A 26,604-nucleotide genomic window follows, 5' to 3' on the forward strand; every position below is an offset into this window, starting at 1 on the left:
TGTACCTAATAAAGTGGCCGGTGAGTGTATAATTCCATAGCTAGAGACTGTTAGATGGTGACGTGATTTTGTGTGTTAAAAAAAAAAACCTCTTTTACATTTCTCCTGTGCTATTGAAGGTCTTAAGATATACAGTATGCCAGACACCTTTGTAATATACTAGGTATTCTAGCAAGGGATGTTAATCATAGAATCATTAGATTTTGTTTTAAAACAATTTCCATAATAAGTTGAGCTCCTTTTTAAGTGAATGTATGGAATTTGTCTTTTCATAGAGACATATTACTTGTATGCGTTTCCATATAAATGTACTCCATAAGTTCAGGGCTCCATCCACTAATTTCATATTGTATGCATGTGAAGCATTGCCATTCCTACGTGATGAAATTGTCATACAACTTTTAGGAATTCAATGCATAAAATTACACAAAAGAATAGAATGTTGTCCATAGGATCCAGTCAGCAGTATAACAATGTCAAATGGGTCCTTTGCCTATGCCTGGGCGGTGGCAACTAAACTAGATACATTAGTAAGAGAGGTGTTGAAAAGTTGTCTTCCACTAAGAGTCAGCCTATCTAATCTCAGGCATGTCTGAGAGATGACTTTGACTTCGAACCATACACTTACTCCAGCCCTTCCTGTTTGGTATCAGGTATGTGAATGTGATCTGTCTTAGCCCAGTTACTATACATGTGCAGCACATAATGGAATGATAAGCTAAAATAGGGCTATAGCCAGCAATTCTCATGGTCGAACCCAGTAATGTTTTATGTTTTATCGCTGGCAACATGTCATTGCTCTGGACATGTTTCAAAGTGCCAGACAATGGTGTGAAACTGTATTAGAGTTTTTTCTCTTGGCCAGTTGCTGATGTTCTCCAGTTCATATGGCTTTGTATTTTTGTGATCCAGCTTTCTGTTTGCACTGAAATACTATTTATTGCTGCAGGTACTCGTCACTGTTTATTGGCTGGGAAAAGCGACAAACAGCTGTGCGTCATACAGCGGAAATCACCTGGACCTGAAAGAGTTTGAAGGCTTGCTGGCACAAATGAGGAAGGTATGGTTTTTATATATTTTATGACATAACAAGAAGCCAAAAGAAAATCTTTTGCATAGTGAGAACTTGAAATTACTGATCAAGCACATGGCCAGTGTTGTCAGTCTGGAAAATAAAATATAGCATAGTTATCAGCAGGGGTTAGACTTTTTATACCATTGCTAACATGTGTTTTCATAAGGGGAAATTACTTTTCTGTGTGAGCCTCAGATTCCAAAAAAATAGGCTAACCCATTGGTCATGATAATGTGAACCCCACCGTGATGAATATATTATTTTATTGGGCCATAACATTTAATAAGAATCATTTGCAGGCAATAATAAAGATTATTAGACTTATAGACCCTTTTAAATTGAGATGGGCTCCAATCCAGGGGGTAGACATGCTGCCTGTGTATCTGCACAGGGACACAACAGGAAAAGGAGACCATCGAGCAAGGGTGGTATGCTCTATATCAGGCATGTCAAACCCAGATAAAACAGCACTGAGAGGACCAAATCTTTAATGAGGCCTTATGACTACTATGGGCCGCATATAGTTAATTCGAGAAGAAGATTATAGCACTTTGGAACTTAAAGGAGAACTATGGGGTAAGTGTTTTTCCCCATAGTTTTCCTCAGGGTCACGGGAGGACATAAACTAGCGTCCTCCCGGGACCCAAATTCTGAGACCGCCGCAGCCGGGACGGATCCAGACATTACTGTCGAGATCCACCCAGCTGCGTGATTGACAGCTGGCTCTGCCTATCTAGATAGGGACATCTAGATGCAGAGCCAGCTGTACCCGCCCCCTCCCCCATTCGTTCCTCCAGTGAGCGCTGGAGGATCGGAGCGGGGAGGAGTCCCTGCAGGGAGCCGTGAGTGACAGTCATGGACAGGATCGAGAAGTGAGCTAGCGACGGTATGTGTTCGCTCACTTCCCGATCTATTGAGCCGACGTGTGACAGTTTTATTGTCACACGTCAGCTCAAATTATGAGGTTGAAAATCACTCACCTCATAGTTCTCCTTTAACAATATAGAAGATTTACAATATTTAATCCCAGAGAAAGGGTATAGATGGAGCAGGGCCCTCTCTTCCACCTCTGAATATCTGGCCCTCTGCAGAGTGCCTAGGTCTCAGTATGGATACTTAGTTGTAGTTATGGATTAAGAGTGGTGTGGTATGCTGAAATTTGGCACTGAAGACAGACAGACTTTGCAGTTATGCTTGTAGCAACAACATCTTGCATGTTCCCTGCGAGTTCTAGAGTGGACATGCTTTACCCAAGTGGCATCATGGTAAGAAAGTATAAGTATGCATGTACAGTGTCTAAAGCAACAATGATCAGTGTCCACCTAGTGGGGGATGGTATAGTTTCTCTGCACAAGGGCCCTCTGCAATCTATGTATTTCTGTGCATCACTCTCACACCACCCTCTATTTCCTTCAGCTGTCGTTCTGTTCTGTTCCAGAGCCCATAAGTACATATTAACCAAGTTGGTAAAGGACCAACTGACCCAAACCATAAGTTGTTTCTTTGAGTTTCTCATATTCTATCTGGAAAGCTAAGTTCAAGTAAGTCAAACTATGGCAGGGATGGGGAGAAGGTGGGAGAATCTTTCTGTTAGGGCAGAGCATAGCCAAATACATTTAGTAAGAGCCTTATACCCTGCCAAGCTCCACCTAAGAATGGAGATATCGATTTGGCAGGGTTGCACTTTAAAAAGAAACTGTAACCAAATAAGCCATTATTTTTCAAGCAATTAAAATAGGAAATGTGTGTTTTATTTGAGCGTCTCTGCAGTTTTTGCTTATTGATTTTCCAATACAGTAATACCTTGGTTTAAGAGCATAATTCGTTCCGGAAGCATGCTTGTAATCCAAAGCGCTTGTATATCAAAGCGAATTTCCCCATAGGAAATAATGGAAATTCAGATGATTCGTTCCACAACCCAAAAGTAGTCATATAAAATGATTACAATACTGTACTGTAATATAATACTGTATAAAATATAAAGAAAAATAAACCAATTACCGGTACCTTTGTGGCTGGGGTGAGGGGGACAAGAGAGAGGGGGATTATTGTGCAGGACGACTTTCACCATCACTAACGGAATCACTGCTATCTCTTGACTCGATGTAATCTTTTTCATTTTGTGAAACCTTAACAAGGAATCTATCCAATGTGACATTGTGTTGTCGTTAAACAGACTCATCGCTCGCACTGCTACAGCCTTATTTGGGTGGCGCTTTTCTACAAAATTTTGCTCTTATTGCAAGACATTGCTTGTATATCAAGGCAAACTTTTTCAGAAATGTTTGCTTGTCTTGCAAAACGCTCTCAAACCAAGTTACTTGTAAACCAAGGTATTACTGTACTTGCCTAAACACTGCTTTTGCTTCCAGTCCCTGAAGCAGAAATCAAGACCTTGGTCTATGAACTTTACTTAGTCCATGCATAGAGCAGGCGAAGGGAGTCATTGCCTTTAGCTCACTGCCGTCTTTGGAATTTTGAGCAACCATTGCTTGCCTGTAAACCTGATCTGAAATAAGTGGGGAAAGACATCTGTGTATACCCGTAATACATTTCTTTATTGTATTTGTTTATAGTACTAGAAGTTATATTCTAACAGAATGTTCTTAAATTTCCATCTTTATCTCAATGTTATAATTGTCTGCTCGCTCCTATTGATAGACTGTACAAGATTTATCATACACAATCATTTTCCTGTCATGGTTGGATATTTCAGATATGCTTGCTAAGAAAACACTTTTGACATAACAATTGGAACAGAGTTGAGGAGATCTATGAAAAGCTGTTGATAGGGCTCTTCTCAGTGGAATGTACTCTTGATCCCGGAATGATGGAATGATCCCGATACTCTTCTAAAACAAATAAGCATGTGAAGGGATCGGAGCTCAGTAAACTTAAAGAACTCTGCTTTTTAACAAAAGTTTCATGACTTTCTAAAGGGTTGGGCAGTTCAGTCTTTGTGCTTGGTCAGCTTAAAGAAGAACTACAGTATACTAAACACTAACTAAACTGTATATCATAATAACATATTCACATTCGATAAACTCCAGCCCTTTTTAAAAAGACATTTTTTTTTCATATGGCACACTCTTTATACCACATGCGATTGATTCCTTAGCAGTATTCTGCCTTTTCTGTTTGATACATTATTAAACATACAATAAGAACTTCAGACTTCTGTAGTTTTCTGAAATATGCCACATTGACACCGCTATAAACTTGCTGTAAACTTGCTGTAAATTGAGCTGTATGTTTTTCAAATCATATGCATTTTCTAAAGTTAAAGTGGACCTGAACTTAAAAAGTGAAGATTTGCTATCTGAGGCCTCATTCACATGGGTGTGCACATTTGTTTGCCATGCACACCTGTGCAGAGACCTGCAGCCGAGAGAGACAGGTGCTGTGTGTAATTGCATGCAGCCGCCTGTATCTCCCTATGAGAGGACACAGCTGCATGGGCCTGCACGCAGACTTGGTGCCCACACTTGGATGCAGACAGGCGCCATACAGATGTGCACGCCTGTGTGGATGAGCCCTTATAGGTAACATTTAGAAATAGTAATTGTGTCCAAGTAGTATCCATAAAGGGCTACCTTTTGTCTTTAATTTTTTTCTGGAAAAAGGCAGTGCACTTCCTGGCTAAAGCCTCATAGGTCTGTATGTGCAGTGTGAGATCATTTAAGTCACTGCTGCCTGGGACTGGTAATGTCACAGCATTTGGAGTGAGATTTGGTGATGTCCCTGCTGTGCCATTCACTGTTCTCGCTCCTGGAGAGTAAGCTGTACCTGAGGACCTACAGTGCAAGGATCTCCCTGCTCTCTCCATCCTGTGGATCTGTGCTTTCTGCACCTTTCCTGTTTCTTGAATATTCCCCCACAAGTCATTAGACCAACTATTATCGAGCGGGATGGAGGGAAGCCCTGACTTCAAGAAGCAAAGCTCTGCTTCTTCCAAGATGATCACTTAACACACAGACAGTGCAGAACAAGGCATGGAAGGTCAGTAATGGGGAAAAGATCAGAAGCAAGGGTGCCATAGGCAATACTGGCGACTAGACATTTGCCCTCTGCCTGCTTTTTTGGGCACAGCTTCAACAGTACTTAACACATTTTGATCTACTGCAATGATTGTCTCCTAATGGATTTTATAAACGATAATATTTATAAATTTGACCAGCTCCTCCTCTGCAGTCCAAGTATAGATTATTGTTTAGACAGCAGTTCTTTTCTAAATTTCTTGCCTCTATCTTGCTAGAAATCTTTCTCTTTTTGCAGTGGCAACTCTATTAAGAACTCTGTTTTTACTATTGTAGGTCACTAGATGTGTCCTTATTGTGTTTTCTTGTCTGTGTTATTGTCTAAGTGATGCTGTAGTCAACAAGGGTTTTATTCTATAAGAATGTGGATGTCTTTCACTGACCTTTCCTTCTCTGGATTTCACCACTTGGCTGAGTACTGGCTGCCCTGGGAAAAATTTAGCAGTGCTGGGCAGTCAAAGGCAACCATTGTTCTTGGTTTCAATATGTGTGGGTCAGCTAAGAGCGCCTTCGATCCCCTGCAGTTATGAGCTGGCACAGGGCTGACGTATTTAATTTTATGCAGGCATCTAACTCATCTTAATTCCGTATTGCTTTATTTAGCAGTATATTATTCTAAATTGTTTCAAAGTGCAAATGGAACAAATATCTTATGAAGTATACTAAAAGCCCCTTTGTTTAGTGTAGATTGATGCAGGGTATTTCTGGCAAAAAAACTTCCTGTTTTGTTATTGTTCCCTCTGTGCACCTCCCTGCTCTGTCTACCGCTTCACTTCTAGCCACTAACTCCATGTAATAGGAAATGTCACCTGCAGCCGCCACTTCCTTTCTGCACTTATAGGCCAACCTGTGGATGCGGAAGATCCCACGCAAGTACACCAGCCAGACTCTAGGTGTACACTGTTCAGCATTTGGCATAACGTGGGAGTGTGCACTGCTTTGCACTTGTCAGACAGAGGATTAGAATGTAGATGCTAGGAAAATACAGGAGTTTTTTCGGCTGGAGGGACATACAATACATAAGGTATTTTACTGCTGGTGCATGCTGGCTAAAATGTATTTTAAATTTTTTTAAAGTGCACCTAAAGCCAAGACCTTTTCTTTTAATTTTTGGTCATGTATTGGTTAAAATCCTTGTCAGCTTTTCGTTTCCATCTGTGTTGCATTGCAGAGATTTTCCTTCACTTTCTGTCCTTTACAACAGGAAGTGAAAAGAATGATTTCCAAAGTGTGGGAAGTCCTCTCTTGGGCAGTTGTCATGGTGAAAAATTCTCCCATCTGAAGATTTCTCCTCTTTCTGATGACAACTCATATTTTTTTTTTTATTTTAATTCAGTTTTAGTCCTGGTGATAGTGGTCACCAATACAAATATAAAAAGTAAATCTCCCAAGTAGAGACACAGACCACAATAAAGATCTAACAGGAGTTCTAACCCTTCACCACTGTATTCCAAACAGTAAAGCACAGTTAACTTCTCAGAATCCTGGTTGCAGAGTCCTGGGTGGGAACCTTGGAGAATACCATTTCTCAAAGAGAATCTTGCCATAAAGCTCACTAGATAACAATTAATATTAAAAAATATTCTGCAGCGCTACTGTAAATTATACTTTAAGGATTTTCCCCAAAAAAGTTTCTATTGAAGTCATGGACACAGGGCAACCACTGTTTGGTGGACCTGCAAGCACTGCTGACTATTTCCTTGCCATTTCTCCCTCTTTTTATTCCATTCACTCTACCTTAAAACTTGGTGTCATAGGCAGGGGCGTAACTAGAAATCACAAGGCCCCATAGCAAAATTCTGTATGGGGCCCTGTGATTTCTAGTTATACCCCTTGAAGAGCCCACATAGCCCACCTGAGTGTGACCCTGCAAAGCCCACCATAGACTATCTATGGTGGGCTCTGCAGGGTCACCCTCAGGTGGACTGGTCACACTCCTTACCTGTCCGCCTCTTCTTCCTTCTTCCCTCCTCCGCCGTCGGGCCCGCTCATCCCCATAGCGGCCGCCTGGGTCGCTATGGCTATTGTTACGCCACTGGTCATAGGACATATTACATGGCACAACTCGAGTATCCATACTGGGATCAATCACCTCTGCAAAGAGGTCCAGAGGTTCAGCAGTGAAAGGGTGTGCTTGGTTTCTTCCTAGTAAACAATCTAACATCCACTCTACCCACAGAGAGCCCCTTTCTGCCCTTTTGAGGTCCCTTTGCAGCTTAACAGTAAGTGTGTTTGTAACTGTTAACATGGTTGTGTTGTGTTAGGAATCCCTACCACAATTCTTATCTATTCCCATTTCCTTTGTTGGCCCACTGTTCCTTTTTTCTGCCCAATTGTTCATGTGGGACTTTTATTTTATAATACAATACAGCCCCGTATTTTCATCACTGAAGCCTGTAGGCACACATCTTTTTGTGGCCAAATAATATTCCTCTGCTGGGATCACCTTTTTAAAACAGAGCATGCCCTTGTTTTCAGGGTTTTAATCTGGTTTAGAATACTGTAATGCAAGGCTTCTATGAGGCTCTTCATATTTCTGCATTTTTGCTTTTAGGAAACCGAGGAAGTGGAGAGCCCTAAAAGAAGTATTCGTGACAGCGGCTACATAGACTGCTGGGACTCTGAGAGAAGCGATTCTCTGTCCCCACCGAGACACGGCAGAGACGATTCCTTTGACAGCCTGGATTCATTTGGTTCTCGCTCACAACAAACGCCATCTCCAGATGTGGTGCTGAGAGGGAGCAGCGATGGTAAGTAACAGCTACACCTCTTCCAGCCTGTCTTTACAATGTGGCTGGCTTTTATGCTGCTCTAGGATATACGCAAGAGTTGAAATGTGAACATAATCATTTGGTCCAATATAAATGACTGCCCCTTACAGTTCTTTAGTAGAATTGTTTCACAGGTCTCCTTCAGAGGGATTCTTCACCCTGTGCAACTTTGTATGGCAGGAATCCCGAACACAGTCTGTTTTTTGCTACTATGGGTGGTTGACGTAATGAAGTCCAGCTGTGTTCTGTTCTAGAGAACGCATGTGTTTCAAAGCTCGTAGTTTGTTAGTCTCTAACCCTGCATGCAGTTTTTGTCATCCATGAAAATCAGGTCACTTAAAGCTGGACTCCAGGAACACAAATGAATGCAGCTCTGTAATCATTGTTACATCAGAAAATATACTTTTTAAATGCAGCAATGTACCATAGAGCAGCACTCAAAAGAGAGGACGAGGAAAAAGCAGCACAAGAAGTCAGGTGTGCTGCAGTACTGGGAGCCATGCTGACTGGAAGAAAGAAGAGTGACAGAGAGATGACATCAGATTGCTGCTTCTCCTTTCACTCTCCAGTCACAGCGTAGGCAGGGGATCTGTAAGTGACAGTGAAACTGCAGCAAAGAAAGGTCTCCTCCTCTGCTACACAGTGTTGTGGCAGACCTTTTCAAATCTCAGAACTGGAAGGTCAGAACACAGATGCTTTGGTGGGTCAAATATCTCATATCAATGTTTAAGTTTGCCCAGATTTTAGCTTTAATGGCTACACAATAACTAGCTCCACATAGTCTGTGTGTCTGTGGAGGGCCCGCAACAATGCGGAGTTCTTGCTGATCCTGTAAAGCAGTGACCTCACCTGCCGGCGTCCATGGCTCGAAGACTTTGGCAGTCAGGATAGTGTTCAAACCCAGCAGCCACAGAGAAAGGACTTAGAGAAAGGGCAGTCATGTGACTGCATAGAAAAACTTTAGAAAAAATGGTTTATAAGAAGATGTATGCAAGGAGTATCAGAGCAACAGGGAGGTGGGTTATTGTGTAGCCTTTCCTTGCACTTAATATAAAAAAAAAAAGAATATTCAGTACAGATATTATTTGTATGTAAACATATGATTACTGTTGCTCTATTAATTAAGGGTGAGTTTCACCCTAAAATTACTTAATGAACATTAAACACCCATATCTGAAGAGGAAAGCCTGTCTGTATTCAGCCAGACATCTCAAAACTAATGTTGGGCATTAAAGTAGTAGTAATCTCACAAACGTTTTCAATAATGAATCCAGATCAAACAAATACACATTGTCCAGTAAAGTACTTCTTTAAATTTTTGCCCAAACACTTAGTCATCATGTTTCCATGCAGCTGACTCCAACTCTCTCAGCTTGGCTTCCCTGAACTTCCTGTCCAGTACAAAATTACAAGGGACAGAACCGTCTGCACCATCTGTCTGTCTACTATCATAGAGAAGGGAGGAAGGAGGAGAAGGGAGCAGGGGAGTGACTTGCCTTGCTGTGTCGGTGTGTTTGTGGAGCAACACACAGCTTACTAGCACACACAAGCATGGCTCCATAGGACCTTGCAAAGGGAAAGGAGTCACCCTAAAACAGGATATCAGGCCCAGTGCTCAGAGGACCAGCTGATTCTGCAGGAAACTAAAACTTTTAAACAAGAAGAAGCAGCATCCATTGTAAGTGACTTAAGCATTTGAAATAACTTTAAATGTTTGACTTTAACATAAGTGCAAGGGATTACATGCACTCATGAGGCATTTAATGTATTTGAAAAAAGCCACACATTTCTTACTATTCTGGTATGGCATTAAAGTAAAGCATTTATGAAGTGGCATTGGACATGACAATATGCTGCAGATGTGACAGGTATGAAAGGTAGGGCCTATATGCTTTTATATATGATTTTTTTTTGTAAACTGGAAATGCATATGTTAAGCCCCACCCCCTGTTCAGATTTCGCCCTGCCTATGTATATACATAAATCCTATCTCCATACCATTAAGCTGTACCCATTTTACATATGACTTCTGTAAAGGGATCAGGTAAATGGAGCTTTCTGAACAAAGGTAACAACTTGTTGCTTTTCGGTTGTAAATGTAAATGTCTGTTTTCTTCCCCAGGGTTCAGTTTAGTTAACCTGTCAGTCTTTTACTTCCAGTATATAAATTACAACTAAATGGCATTCATTGTACATTATGTCAGAACAGCAGTATGTTTGAAACAGAGCATGTTGATTGATCGTAACAATAGAAGCTGTAGAGAACAGCAGGCAAATGAGACTTCTAACGCTGTAAGTTACAGTTTGTATAAACACTCCCTAAGCACATGTATGTTTCACGTGTCCTACATACTACATCTTCAACTTGGTTTGAAGTCTGCATAGCTGTAAAATTTGTTTTTTTGCTCGTTTGTACTTATATTCTACATACATGAACATTGTTGTCAGTGTGAGGAATGAAGTGATATTTTCTTATTCTCCAAATACACTGCGTGGCCATAAAAAAAAGTCATACCGTATTTGCCGGTGTATAAGACGACCCCCTACTTTTTGTGTTAAAATATAGGTTTTGGGCTATACTCGTCGTATAAGACGAGTATAGCCCAAAATAATGTTTAAATGTACCCAGTAACATCCATGGCGGTATTCTCGAGTGTGGCTCGGGGTTTATTTTCAGTACCATAAGTGGTACCCCCGAGCCACACTCGAGAATACCGCCATGGATGTTACTGGGTACATTTAAACATTATTTTGGGCTATACTCGTCGTATAAGACGAGTATAGCCCAAAACCTATATTTTAACACAAAAAGTAGGGGGTCGTCTTATACGCCGGGTATACTTCGGTATACTGTATGTAGCTTCGGCTACATACAGTATCCCGCGCTGAGCCAATCACGGCAGGCTTTGTATTCATTAATACAAAGCCTGTATTAATGAATACAAAGCCTGCCGTGATTGGCTCAGCGCGGGATACTGTATGTAGCCGAAGCTACATACAGTATACCGCGCTGAGCCAATCACGGCAGGCTTTGTATTCATTAATACAAAGCCTGTATTAATGAATACAAAGCCTGCCGTGATTGGCTCAGCGCGGGATACTGTATGTAGCCGAAGCTACATACAGTATACCGCGCTGAGCCAATCACGGCAGGCTTTGTATTCATTAATACAAAGCCTGTATTAATGAATACAAAGCCTGCCGTGATTGGCTCAGCGCGGGATACTGTATGTAGCCGAAGCTACATACAGTATACCGAAGTATACCCGGCGTATAAGACGACCCCCGATTTTCGGGCAGTGTTTTTGGGTCTAAAAACCCGTCTTATACGCCGGCATATACGGTAATATTTATTTGGACCCCCTTTAGCTTTGATTGCGGCACGCATTCACTGTGGCAGTTTTAATAAGCTTATACAATGTCACATTTATTTCCGGCCAGATTTGCATTCATTTTTCACCAAGATCTTGTAGTGATGGTGGTAGAGTCGGACCTCTGTGTAAAGTCTTCTCCAGCACATCACAAAGATTCTCAGTGGGGTTAAGGTCTGGACTCTGTGATGGCCAATCCATGTGTGCAAATGATGTCTCATTCTTCCTGAACTATTCTTATACAATCTGATCCCATTGAATCCTGGCATCTTGGAATATGCCCAGCCATCATGGAAGAAAAAATCCATTGATGGAAACACCTGGCCATAACACTCCCTGAAAACCAGCTGGTGACCTTTTTTTTGGCCAGGCAGTGTATTTCTCAGCTACATAAGTGTACATCGACGTATACCCTTAGATGTATTAGAAATACAGTATATTGTGATGTTTCACATATTTTCTTGTTGATTCTGGTCAGGATTTAAAAAAATCAATATTTGAAGACTTTAGAATGGAGTTCTGAAGTCCCAGCATATACTATCCTGTTATATCATCAGCATTGTAAATAGATCACATACTAGAGTTGCTTTTGATAATGCAAGCAAAACTCACTGGAATAAATCCCTTTTATGTAGTGAGTGCTGCCTTCCATCTGCTCATCACTTTCACCAACTTCCTGATTCCCAGTGTGCTTTGCATCTCTTTCCATGCTACATGATATGATACAACCTTCAATTCTCATGGCTACATATCCCATCATGCATTTCTTCCAGGAAGCAATGATGATGTTACATTGTTCAGATGTTGAGCTTTAGCTGAGAAGGCAGGCGGTGTGAGAGTTTTGACACAAAAGTGCATATTCATAGGGCTGAGTGAAATTCTGTCAGTGCATTGAGGAAGTCCATCTTATAGGCATCTTCAATAAGTAAGTCTACAGACTTTGGTATGGTTATTGGTAGAAGGACAAAACTCATGGAAATTCAGTATACAAATATATATTTATTTGTAATTTTTGACCATAGGTCCCCTTTAAGTCATAGAAATTATTATCCATCGATAGTCTCTAGTCATCCTTTAGCATTGCATCTTTGCTGATGTCAAGAATTCCACATATATATTTTCTGGTAAGCTGCATTTAATAGCAAATCTTCCATTTCCTGCTGAACACCTTTTGAACGAAAGGATGGTTTCCATGGCATTGTCTCCTTTGGCACACAATTCTCTCAGCAGCTGGTACATTATATTGACCCCTGGAAGGATTCTGTTATTGATGCTGCAGATTTTTGATGCTCTGAAATATTGGTCAGTACTGTGTCACTTATGTAATGCCCAATGTGTAACCATCAGTGGATCTGAAACTTGCATCAATTGAGAAATCATCCTATGTATGCAATCGCCTTCTTCTTAAATGTGATCATTAAAGGTTGAAAGGTTTATTTCATCAGGTCTTCGTCAGTTTTTGATTCATCTAAATGTTTCCATTTGGCTGATCTGTGGAGAGTCACACAGTTTAGGATTCCAAAAATGTTTTGATTTAGGAATCTGATGATTTTCTGCAGGTGGAAAAATCTCTGCGCATATATTCAAAAGGATCAACAACAAAAAAGTGCAGTTTCACAATCTCCACTTCCAAACACAGTCCAGCTGCTGAAAACTAGTTTTTTTATTCAGGGACATTTGAGGGAAGGACAGGTTTAGTAGCACAGCATGGGCTAGTGCAGCCCTGCTGTAAAGCTAATACACCACAAAGGTCCTATGGAGATCACTCCTACCACCAGGCTGAATAAAATGTGTTGTGCAGTGTTCCCTGTTGAAGTAAAAGAGGAAAACCATTGCTGCAAAGTGTGGGCAGTTTCTTCAAGTGCTCAAATTTTAGCGTGCTTGCCTAGGTACAGTAAATGATGAAACATTCCACTGGCATAAATGTGGAAAAAAAACAGTAAATGGAGCTAATAATGGACAATGTTGGGTGTTTTTAACCTGTTCATATCCACAGGACATCATGGGGGTGGCAGGATATTCACCTAAAGGTTGATTTTTCACCTTGTGATAAAATATACAGTATGCATCAGTTACTTTTTGTAAACCTCATCTGGGGCATTTGCCACTCGCTCCTTTTTTTTTTGCACTCCCTTTACTTATATACACTACTTCACCATCCTAAAAGCTTGTTAGGTGGTGGGGCAGCAGAGTAGCAGCCTTGGAGATGACCACCTCACCTCCAGTGGGATGTAGCAGTACCTCCACTATGCAATGTGTACTAGACGAGACAGCTGCTTACCTACAGCTGTAAATGGTAAATCAAATCTAGAACCTGACATCGGCCTTGGGTGAACAAGAGATTATCCAGCTGCCTTTTTCCATAACCTGGCTGGTGCACTCACACATGTAGAAAACACATTATTAATTCCAGGATGAAGCATTAGTCATGCTGCATTCACAAAATAGACACGCAGGGCATAACCTAGTCCAATAAAGCTGTGGGACCCTAGTGAAAAATCTCAATATGGTCCCTCATATCTCATTATCTCATACAAAAGTTCTTGATCTTGTTCATTTTCAGTAAGCTTAAAGTGCAACTGAAGCCAAGACCTTTTTTTAGTTTTGGATAGAGTGGAGAGGGGTTAAAACACCTTTCAGGTTTTTATTGTTGTTTGTGCCCCCATTGGGGGCGTGACCGCTATAGCTGAAAGTGAAATAAAATCTCAAATTTTGGGTTATCAACAGGAATAGATGGGAAATCTTCCAATGGGGGCACTAGTTCTGGTGACCCTGCTGATCCAACAGCGAAATTCCCGTTCTTTGGAGGGAATTCCTTCCATTTTCTGTTGTGGCTATTGGACAGGGGCTATTGGACAGGAAGTGAAGGGAAATCTCCCAAATGAGACAAAAACGGATGGGATTATAACCCTCCCGTACTCTATTTAAAACTTTAAAAAAAAAAAGTTTTGGCTTCCTGTTCTACTTTAATGCAGGGATGGAAAAGACCACCTTGAGTTTAGTGTTAACTTCTGAGTTTAGTGTCAATTTAACTCCAAATTCAGATAATTACTGTAAAATATGTTAGGCTTTGGCCAATCTTACCAAATGTTTAGAGAATGTTGTATTCTCATTATTAAATCCATTGCCTTCAACTCTACACTTTTCAGAAAACAAACAAGTGGAGGAAATAAACCCTGTGTGTGTATATATATATATACAGTATATATTTATATGTGTGTAGATAGAGGACTGATGCTTGGCAGGAAGGCTTGCTAGGATACCTAGCATGGAAACAAAGCAGGGTGAAGTGGTTTTACTATAAATCTGCCCACACAAGAGTTGAGTTTCAATGTTGACATTTTCTCAAAACATAATGAAATATTTAGCAGGCTCTTATGCCTATCGCCTGCTCCAAATACGCAGAGCAGGAACTGGAAGGGCTGACAGCTTTAGCAAGTACAGTTTTAAACTTTGGCAAATTACTTGAAGTCTGTTATGAATTTGACTTTGTGAGAAGATTCCACTGGCAAGCTCCATTGGTGTTTGTATCTTCAACACAATAATCTGTATTTTATTTGCTTTTCACTAGTAGTTGAGGAGCGTTGTCTTCATTGTTCTAAATCACAGATGAGCGTCAAGTGGGTGGAACTTTAAAAACCTGCATCCAATGAAAGCACTAGGGAGGCAAAGGGCTTAAACCTTTATTATAACTAATTCCTGCTTGTCAACAAATTTGAAAGTTAATTTATTTTACAGTTTAAAGCGTACCTGCAGCCAACTGTTTTCTTTTTGCTTTGTGTAGACCGGGGAAGAGCTGAGGTCCATATCAAATTCGTATATTATTGTATGTGTCTCTGGGGTGATTTCACATAATTTCCTCTCATTCTCCTTATTTTATTTTCCTTATCAATGGGACAGAATATCGCCAACAGAGACCAGGACAGCCCTATGAGCACTATTCTTTGTGGAGTCAGACATGTCATGTTTTTAGTGTTGCTTCTGTCCCCCTATGGGGGATTTCCTTCAAATCCTGTCCTGGGCACAACACAGGAAATCTCCCCAATAAGGATGCAGAAAGAAGAGGTTGTAAACCTTTACCACTTTAAGTAGATTTTAAGCACACGTCTGTGGAATAAAGTTCCCATATGTATTTAGTTGTTTTCTTTTATTTTTTTTAGAAGTCTTTGCAATAATTTAATGCGCGTCTGTACTCTTTTAATATTTGAAAAATAGAAGTCCCGCGTAAGAGCCAACATCACAAGATGCCCTTCGTTATCTTTAAAGCTGAACTCCAGCCTTACTTTCAGGCTTGCACAGTTGTACAAGTTCCTCTCCTGGACTGAAATTGATTACTTTGATTTTACTGCACACTGTGAGCTTTTTCTTGTGTGCATTAGAAGTTGCAGCAAGACAGGTAGAGCCTGTCTCATTTCCTAGCTGGAGGACATTGGGCAACATCTAACCATTTTCTCCCCAGTCTCACTGCCTCTGGCCCACCCATTTCATTCATTGGATTTAGTTGCTTTCAATCATGGAGGCTCAGCGTCACATGTGAACATAACAGCTTCCTGAAATCAAGAAGCTATGTACAGCACGCTCTGTGGTGCCGTTCCTGTATTGTATAGGGAGGCACTGAAACCTCTAGTGGTAATGTCAATGGGTTTACTATAAGGTATGCAATGAAAACAGGTTGTATTTCATTAGCATGTTGATGGGGGGAAAGGAGCAACCAGGGAAGGTTAAATGTCAGCTTTAACTGTGTCTCTTTCACATTTAGAGCTCACTTTGCTAAAGTGGTTCGACTTCATATGTAAGCTGTGACTGCCCTAGTGACCAGTAAGGGTACTCACATTGGACTGGCGGTTGGTAAAGCTAAGCCATAAACTCAGGGAAGTCAGGCCCCAGTAATAAAGTGAAGCTAAATAACACAGTACATGTTGGGTTTTTTTAGATCGTAATGGCAATGGGCGACACATTACGGTGTTTACTCTTGGCTTAGATTTTTTTTTTAGTTAAAAATGGAGTTTAGAATGTTAATTTTAAATAGAGTGGGGTAGATTTTCCCTTACTACTGTCCCAGTGACCACACATAAAGTGAGGAGAAAACACCCCAGCAGAGACACAAATTATATAAAAAAAATATGACATGGGTTCTAATCCTACTAATCCCGAAAAATGCTATTTTTTTACCATGTGCATTGAAGAGATTTCCCCTCACTTCCTGTCTTGGTGACTACCCGAAAAATAAGGAGAAATCTGGTTGGCATTCCACTTTAAAAATGTATTGTACTGTATACTGATTTTTTTTTAAATCAATTTTTAGGAAGAGGAAGTGACTCAGAATCAGACCAACCCCACAGAAGATTACCTGATGTCAGGAAGGATGACATGTCTGCCCGACGGGTATCTTTTGGCGACAACAAAGCAACAGTGCCTTTTAACCAGTACCTTCCCAACAAGAGCAATCAGACTTCATACCTTCCTGCTCCTCTGAGGAAAAAGAGGGTTGAACACGATTACCGGAAAAGCTGGAGTACTGCAACTTCACCACTAGGGGGAGAAAGGCCTTTCAGGTAATACATTCACACCATACTAAACCTTAAATATGCCCACCAGGGCCTGTTGGGTGAACCAAACTGTAGATTTTATATTTAATGCAACAATGTATAAATGTTTCTTCATATAATATGGTCAGGTTTAACATTTTATAGCATCATTCTTTTATTGTCAGGAAAATATTGCATATTAATATTATGTATTCTCCATCTGAACCAGCAGGTGGAGCATTGGACTCCTTTTTATTTGCTTTCCCATACACATCGCCTGTTGTTTATGGCACTCAATAGCCGAAGCTAAAATGTACTCAAATGTATGACTAGCAGTGGCTCATCCACTGCTAGTCATACCATTATCAGATGGCTCAGTCTGAAGTTTCAGTCAGACCAATTGTGCCTCAAAGTAGACAGTGACTTCTGTGCTGTCTTATAGCTAACCCCTGGCGCTCTGGGAATCCTTTGTAGTATTTTTAATAATTTTTATTTGTAAAATCCGTGAGTATGGTTACTTTTAGTGCCAACTCCATACAGTTTATGGGTTCATGAGGATGCACTTCCAATCACATCACATGGGAATAAGATCATTATTCACGTGGGAATAAGCTCATGTGTACAGGAAAAGTCAACACATGCTACCTACATCACTAGATCTGCAGAATGTTTCAGTGACGGTAACGTCTGCTTGTGTATTTCATTCCGCATATGTATAGTCTGACTAGATTTGACACCCGTTCAAAATAATTGCTAATGCAGCCATTCAAATCAGTGGCACTGCTTACCCCTTATTTTAATGTTTTTCAACTCTCAAACTGGTTATCATTAGGTCACGGTGAATATGTTGCATTTGCCTGGGCCTGTGTGGGTGTTGTAACTTTTATTTTAGTTTTTGATGGAACAAGAAAGGATTAACACCTTTTTCATGCTATTCAGTGCACCATTAGAGAGAGATCTTAACATTTACTATTCCCATGGCAACGTTTTCAATAGACATGAAGTAGGAAAAAGGTTTTTTTATTATTAGTACGCAATTGGAAGACTAGGACCCCTGTCAGCTTTTTATTGCTTTAGTTTCTAATACGGAGGCTTAAAGCCACACTCCAGGTGAGGTGATGACCGCACTGGGTGTGTATATTATTATTAAGAAACTGGGTGCTATGTGCATAGGGCTGCCTCAAAATATAAAAATCTTACCTTGCAACATGCTGTCTTCTACACACAATGCCCAGCTTCCAGGCACTGAAGAGAGGGAGCGCACTCCGATCACATCACCCGCTCCTGCTCACTGTCCTCCAGTCACAAAATGTCTTTGTGAATGGTTGGAGGAGAAGACATGATGTCACATCCCCGCTCCCTCCTCTCCTCCTCCAGTGCGGCGTGTAAATTATTGTTTTGCTCAGTGTGTGGCTTTAAGTGTTCAGAAAAGGAGATTTTTTTTTATTGGGAAATGTGTATATGAGAGTCACTGACCTGTAAATCTAAAAGATTAGCCTTAACATTGACACATTTACCAAGCTTGAGGCATTATAACCAGCATTCTCCTCAAACAGATTTTGACCGCTTATAGCTTTCCAAAACTGTCTTGTCAGAGTAACCTGGTTTTCACAAGTTAGTATTTTCATTGTCAAAATAAATGTAGAAAGTTCACTTTACGAATTTCACAAGCATTCTAGTTTTGCAAAAAGCATGCGTTTGTTCTCTTGTTTTTGAAGAGAACTAATTTCCTTTGGGGCAAGAAGAATTTGAATATTTAGTCTTAAAGCAACCACTTGGTTGAACACCTCTCTCGCTGCTTAGATAACTGGGCTGGGGCAAGGGAAAGGTGAGTATATGCTGCTCGGGGAAGGGTCAATAAACACATTCTGTTGCTTTTCCTGTATTTACCTGTGGAAGTTTTTATATATGACCAGTTATTTAGGATGGTTACTTTAGCTAGTTCCTTTGAGGATGATTCTCAAATCAATTGGTCTCTTGAGGCCTGACAATTGTTGTCTTGTCAACTGCCTGCGTTTGTGCATGAGTGTGCATAATAGCCTTAAATAACAGAGGCCTTGGTTAATAGGAATGAAAAGAACTACAAGACTTTGCTATTTAATGCTGTTATGCACACACATGAACTGTGAAAGAGTGTATTATAAACTTGAAGTTGAGCTGTTGCCATAAAAAGAACTGTGGGACCTCATAGGTCCTCTGAGCTTAGGAGTCATCCTTCGGCAATTTAAGTAAGGACCTAACTGTGACTGGTTGCAGCTATGTTAATCTTTGATTGCATCGTAAATGTTATTGGAATTCCAAAAAAATAAATACCGTATATACTCGAGTATAAGCCGTCTCGAATATAAGCCGAGGTACCTAATTTGACCAAAAAAAAACTGGGAAAAAGTATTGACCCGAATATAAGCCGAGGGTGGGAAATGAGGCAGCTACTGGTAGATAGATACCAATAAAATTACATTAATATTTATTTAAAAGAAAAATAACCTAGCTCTGTAAGTGGAAAAGGGGGTACAGGGCTACATATCATGTACTACGGATCATTTAACCCATTCATATTAGCAGAGGATAATTGTAAATCTATTGTTCAGTGCACTCTATATGTAGTATATAGTACATGTACATATAGAGTGCCTGCAACAATACATTTACAATGATCCTCTGCTAACATGAATGGGTTAAATGATCCCTAGTACAGGGCTACATACAGATAATTTAATCCATTCATGTTAGTATAATTGTAAATGTATTGTCTGCACTGTATTAGCAGTATATACTCTATATAGAGTATATACTGCTAATACAGTGCAGACAATACATTTACAATTATACTAACATGAATGGATTAAATTATCTGTATGTAGCCCTGTACTAGGGATCATTTAACCCATTCATGTTAGCAGAGGATCATTGTAAATGTATTGTTGCAGGCACTCTATATGTACATGTACTATATACTACATATAGAGTGCACTGAACAATAGATTTACAATTATCCTCTGCTAATATGAATGGGTTAAATGATCCGTAGTACATGATATGTAGCCCTGTACCCCCTTTTCCACTTACAGAGCTAGGTTATTTTTCTTTTAAATAAATATTAATGTAATTTTATTGGTATCTATCTACCAGTAGCTGCCTCATTTCCCACCCTCGGCTTATATTCGGGTCAATACTTTTTCCCAGTTTTTTTTTGGTCAAATTAGGTACCTCGGCTTATATTCGAGACGGCTTATACTCGAGTATATACGGTACTTTAGATGTATATGTATGGTGTAGCATTAGCAATCTACCACTGCTTTTTGGAATACTTAAAGTGCCAGCTTTGAAGATTACCTATGTAGACGAAGTCTGGTGAGCTAAGTCACCCACTTTCTTGTCATATCTCTTGGATACTCAAACAAGTTCTGCATGCTGTTTTTCCTAGCTCAATTCTCACCAGCCTTAGAGTCTTACTTTTGCTGCTATATAAGATGTGTTCCCACTCCACTAATTGCATTCAGAAGTTTTGATTGGAAAGGTTCTAATTTTGCTTTATAGGCCCCACTGCACACTAGCACCCATCTAAAAGAAAAAAAACAAAATGTCTGTATTTTAAACTGGGCTAAGAGAGGCTCAATGGCTACCAGGAAACAATCTGCACTAACCAGCTGTTTTGGCAAATGCCAAAACTGCCACACTGCAAATTTTGGTCACTGTCCACTATATGCATTACTATTGTAACTGTGCTGCTGTGTCCGCTGTATAAAGCAAAAAGAAGAAATTAGGCCAGACTATGGACATTCAAATATCTACATATTCCTAACAAGCATTAAATAAATTTTAAAGTGTATGTAAGGCCAAAAGTTGTATTTTTGTGTGCACCTGCTGCTTTTGGTGTAGTAGCAGCAGACAGGAGTAATGTTACTGCTGTGGAATACTGCACATGTATTCCTAGCACAGCACACAGTTATCTTGGAAGTAGCTGCTTTGGTCCGGTTCCAGAAATTGTTGCTGGAAAGACGCAGAATTCTGTAACTTCCAGCCTGTCTTTTTTCTAACAAAAGCAGACCTCTCTTGCATGCAGACAGTTTAACATAAACCATGTTCACATGGTTTACATAAAAACTGTATTCAGAGGCTTGACTTGGAAAAAAATGCAGTTCTTTCACAATGACTAGAAATATAAGCAGAGCAGATACGAGATAGCTGATGCGGTTACAGTTCGATTTATATTTCACCACAGTTTATTAGATATATGGCATATGCAAACTGTTCTTATTCTTTGTTGGCTGCTCTCCCTGATTGTGGTGAGGATTATGCATGGTTAGTGTGTTGGGTCAATCAGTCAAAGATGATGAAAACCCTGGCAGGCTCCCTCTCTAGGTGGTCTGCTGAACACGGGGCACAAGAATTGGACAAACGGACCATTGTGCATGCTGTGACTAAGAAAAGGGAGGTAAAAAATGAATTAGGAACTGACTTGGTATATGATTAGGTAAGGAAGCTTAGGGCACCGTGTGTGTTGTTTTTATAATTTTCTGGATTTACAATATATCACCTATATGTGAGAAATATTATATACAAAGTTGTCATGAGAAAAGAACTTAAGTGTTTCTGAGCAATAGGATATTATATTAGAATATGCAGTTACTTACATTTCTAACTATAACCCATGAACAAAAATATCCATTTATTTTGCTGTTGGAGATTAACTAATACGTAGCACAGTGCTCTCTGTCATTGTGCTCACCCTCTCCTCTGAATCATGCCATTGGGCACTCAGTAAATCACGGATTGCATTGCATTAGAAGAGCTTAGTTTTATTTTGTGGCTCAGGCCTGCCATCTATGACATGTTGAGGAGAGGCCACACACAAGAACAAAAATCAAACCATCTCCACATGGCCCCTGGCAGTTTGGTATATCAGAGATGCCAAAACAACCATGCTTATTGTAAGGAAATTGACTCTATTCAGAGTGATAATTAAAATTGAAGTCTGCCATAAACTTTTTAGGACAAAGCTGGGGTGCAGCAATAAATACCTGACAGACACTCTAACTCCCTTTATTCCTTCACGCATAAGGACATGTTTTAAAAAATTACACAGATGGCAGTAAAAAAACCAAACCCTAAAATGGGGTATTGCATAATGTTTCATCCATATTAGAGCTTTACCAGGGGTCTGTGTATTATTGGTGAAAGTGATTAAAGGAGAACTATAGGGTCAGGGCTTTTCCCCATAAGTCCCCTAAGGGTCACGGAAGAACACAAACTAGCGTTCTCCCATGACCCAAAGTTCAGTACACCGCAAGCTACAGCTCGCGGTATACTGAGACGCCGCAGCCAGGACGGATCCCGACAATACTGTCTGGATGCACCCAGCTACGGCATTGACAGCTGGCTCTGCCTATCCAGAGGCAGAGCCAGCTGTGCCCTCCCCTCTCCGTTTCGCCAGTCAGCGCTGGAGGATCGGAGAGGGGAGGGGGGAAATACCTGCAGGGAGCCGTGAGTGACAGTCACGGCTCTCTCCAGGGATAGATCGAGAAGTGAGCAACGGTATGTGTTCGCTCACTTCCCGATCTACTGAGCCGACATGTGACAGTTTCATTGTCACAGGTCGGCTCAGATTATGAGGCAGAGTGAAAATCACTTGCCTCATAATTCTCCTTTAAGTGCTCATTGTGCCAAAATGTCTAGATTGGCACAATGAGCACTTGCGCACTTTCACAAATAATGCACAATTATGCTAAAAACATTTGTGTGACCCTTTTAAAATATCTTGATTGGAAATGAGCAGGTTGACTTTTAAACATTTTTTATTTTTTATTTTTTTATTTGTCTCACCATATATGGTATGTGCAGATTCATCCAGTCTGCAGTCATTCAATTCATGAATCGTGACTGCTTGTGTTCTGCAGTACATTATAACTTTGTCAAGGCACCCCAACACATCTAACCTAAGCCCTCAATACTAAATACTTAAGCTATAAATTAGTATTAACCTCTGATTTTTTTTCAATATTGAAATCAGATCAAACAGATATACGTTGCCCAGCAAAACATTTCTCCACATTTTTGTTCAAGTAGTTACAATTATCATGATTCAAACGCTTTGAGCTTCACTTTCCTGAATTTCCTGTCCAGTACAACATCACAAGGGACAGCACAGTCTCCCACAGCTGTTCATCTACTAGCTTGGAGAAGGACCTTGCTTTTAACCGTGAACTCCTTACCCCCCTCCACAACACATAACCCCTAGAAGCTAGAATTAACACTAGCCTAACCCCTAAACAAAGCCATATTACCAGTTAACCTCTGTTGTGCTTGATTTTTTCATCCTGCATTATTTGAATATGGCTCTCGCACCCAAATTAAAACCAGATCCTGGGATCAGAAGGAACAGATCAGTTGTATGATCCTTTTCAGATAAGTCTCATCAAAATGTTCACATCGCTGTGTCCCCAAATGCTGTCATTACCTTTATTTACAGCATTTACATTGCTGTAAATGCAGTCAATATTACTACGACAACAATGAAGCTGGATTTGACATCTTTGTAAACGCTGATTTGTGTTAATCCAATTGTGCTCTGTTTTAACGTATAACTACTCAATAGCCCCAGCCACCCTGAAACAATTGAGGAGGAACACGGTGAGGGGCAGAATGGAGAACATGGAGCCTCCTCGCTGATCTCTGTTAAAGGACAGTTAGGAATAACTGAAAAACTTAAAGGATATTTTGATCAGCAAGAAGATGATGTAAAGGATCAGCCTTCCGGTAATGAAGATGAGGAGGCCCGGAAATTAAAAAGCCTTCAAAAAGTTGGAATAAAGGTCATGCCTGCAACAAAGCGTTACAACAGGTTAGGGCCCAACAGTGAGAATGCTGGCGTTTGCATTTTTGTAGTATTGGTTTGTGAAAGTGGTCATCTATATGGAAGCATGTACATCCATTTCTTGTGTAGCATAAACTAATCATGGGAGAAGAGTTGAGGAATATGCAAATATGAGGCAGTTTATTCCAAAAGGACATCAGTGTACCCCACGTCTGTTTGTTATACGTATAACTGCACATTAAAAGTAGTCCCAAAAAAACAATGTACGAAGGTAAATTTTGACTTAAGTCTAGTATGGCATCAATTCCTGAATGCTGCCAGTTGCCACAGGTCATAACCAATAGCCTAAGAACTACTGCTAAATAACTGCTGTGTTTTGTCACTCCTTTCCTTTGGTTTGCTTTGATTTCAGCAAAGGCCGCTTATGTTTGATTCTTTCAAGATGTTAATGACTTCTAGATTTCACAAACCTTGCAGGGTTTTTTTTAACCATATTTTGGAATTGCCCTTTAAGAAGAGTTCATATATTGTATAAAAATCATCTTTCTTTCTTCACAATCTAAGTGAGAAATCTATGTGAAAGTAAAACAAGAATGCATTTTTAGGCGCTGTAGAGAAATATTCTATAGTGCCAGTTATTGTAGAGGAGAAAAATGCATCTGCCTAATGTATATAATTAGCACAGATGTAAGTTTCCTAATTGACTGGCAGTTATTAGCAATATACAGTTTTACCTCGAAATGTTCAGTTAGTGGCCTTTTTACTTTGATTAGTTAATAGTGGCAAGCTACAGGCTTGCTAAAAACAAAGAATAATATGTTTGTGATGGAAAAGATTGTCAGAGTTTACTGCTTGCATAGTATAGTTTTACCATCTGCATGAGCTTGTGGTTTGCAAGGCTTCAGTGTTTATTTAATAAGACCCTGGGTCGGATTTTCTCTCTCTGCTGCCCCAAGGCCGGGTTTCTCAATGCGCTCCCCTACCCGCCAACCCCCCCTTCCCCCATGGAGAGTGGCAGACCTGCAGGCTGCATACAATGTCGCCAAGTTCACTTGTAGAAAACAAGCGGTGGCTTCCCTGCTTCCCTGCTGTACATTTAGCTCTGCTTGCCCAAAGAAGGGCTAAATGTAGAAAATAACTACCCGCTCGGGCATCGGGAGATAGGAATTCCACACCCCTGCTGCCCCTCTACTCCCTGCTGCCCCGAGACCGGACCTTGGTTGGCCTTGTTGGAAATCCGGCCCTGATAATACCAAGCAGTGACGAATTTACTGTTACAACTTAAGCCAGCCTATCAATAATCCATGTTTGAGGGCTGCTGTTTGGTTGCTGTGGAATGCTGCACATTGTAAATTTGCAAAATGTTATACAATAAAACCCATTGTGTTGTTTTGTTTTATTGTTTTGGATTTGTATGGTATAACTCTAATAATCATTTACACTTTGTACACTTTATTCCAACATGATCTTAGTATGTTTATCAGTTGCTCAAAATAGCCAAATCTGCTTTTTTACGTGGTGCTCATTGGCACTTAAGACTTACAAGCTAATTACTGAGAGAGTCCTTCATGTTCAAATCTTCAAAGTTTACACACACACACACACACACACACACACACACACACACACACACACAATATTATTTATGTGGCAAAAACAGATGTCCAGACCTGGATTTGCGGAAAGGCTTTTCTGTCTAGCAGAAAAAAAAACTGAATTAACATTTCCATTGTATATGAAAGACAAATGTATTATTCCAAAATGTACAGAACTGTAGCATATAACACATATGCACATAACTGCAGCACATCATACTTGTAGCACTGTAAGTCGACTGTAAAGGGACACTTAATTGAAATGCAACCACACTAACTTCAGCCTGCATATGTAAGCATATGCTGTGTGTGACAAAATCCAGTTTGATAAACGTTATTCTGATGTTTTGGTTTTTCAGGAAATGTTCCTGTTCTGTAACAAATACTTTGCTCTCTAAGCTTTTTTTGAGCCTGGAACTGGAGTACATCACAATTAACTACTAATATCCTCTGCATGTAACAGATTTATTTTGCGTGGTTTGATGTGTACTCCTTCAAAAGAATTGCTGCGTAATATCACTGTAACTGTCTTAGTCCAAAGCAATTTGCAGAAGACCATGAAACCGTGGGGATTGTGCTACGGAAAGAGAACAGCCACCCAGCTAATGAGGATTCTGAAGAGGAAGAAGAGTGCAAAATGCCAGATATTGAGCGAGATGACTTGGCGACACGCAGAGCAAGGATGAACCAACCTAAAGTTTCAACACCTTTTAATCAATATATAGGATCCTATATTACCAAAACAAAGCCTTCTTCGGACTCGAGTGCCACCACTGCCTCCTTCAAACATACCATGGATAAAAGGTTTGCAGAATTCTCTGATTTTAATTCCAGTGGAATGTGCATGAGTTTGTTTACCAGTGTGTTGCATTTCCTGTTACAGTCTGCTATTCAAAGCTTGGCTTTCTTCTAGAGCACACTTTCTTAACACTCATTCTCTGTTGCTGCCTGCAGTGCATATCTTGCAGTCTCCCAAGTATAAGAGACTGTTTAAAAGAAGCACATTGACTATGTTACCTGTCATTCTATGAACAGAGCTGGAAATCATGCACTACTGGCAGCCATCAAGGACCAGAACAGAGCTATAGTGACATAGAGGCTCTTGGTAGAATGGATGTTTTTGCACTTAGCCTTGTGCCTTAGAAAAAGCCTAATTGGACCTCTGTCAATTTTTCCAATGTTTATTAGGGTAACAAAGACCAGTCCTATAGCATAGACTGGACAAATTCCAGAAAACCCAGGGAAGCCATCGTGCCTAAAAAATACACCTACCTCTAGACAGTGTTTCTACTTGAAATCAAGGAAAGCACACTTCTCCTGGTTTCTCAAAACTGCTTGCAGTGTACCTGAATATACAGATAGCTTTACATCATACTACTGCAATATTCTAGAGCCCATATAGACATTATA

General features: G+C 40.3%; 1 protein-coding gene across 1 annotated transcript in view; it reads left to right on the forward strand.

Annotated features, from left to right (window-relative positions):
• LIMCH1 (LIM and calponin homology domains 1) overlaps positions 1 to 26,604 on the forward strand; it is a 249,817-nt gene that overhangs the window by 179,198 nt on the left and 44,015 nt on the right. Inside the window, exons 6-10 of the mRNA XM_018564460.1 lie at positions 950 to 1,060; positions 7,667 to 7,862; positions 16,560 to 16,809; positions 23,387 to 23,626; positions 25,729 to 25,998. Coding sequence (XP_018419962.1) covers positions 950 to 1,060; positions 7,667 to 7,862; positions 16,560 to 16,809; positions 23,387 to 23,626; positions 25,729 to 25,998 — 1,067 coding nt within the window. The remainder of the gene's footprint in view (positions 1 to 949; positions 1,061 to 7,666; positions 7,863 to 16,559; positions 16,810 to 23,386; positions 23,627 to 25,728; positions 25,999 to 26,604) is intronic.

This window comes from Nanorana parkeri, unplaced genomic scaffold (genome assembly GCF_000935625.1).
Source record: "Nanorana parkeri isolate BGI_ZX_2015 unplaced genomic scaffold, ASM93562v1 scaffold24, whole genome shotgun sequence".
Lineage (NCBI taxonomy): Eukaryota > Metazoa > Chordata > Amphibia > Anura > Dicroglossidae > Nanorana > Nanorana parkeri.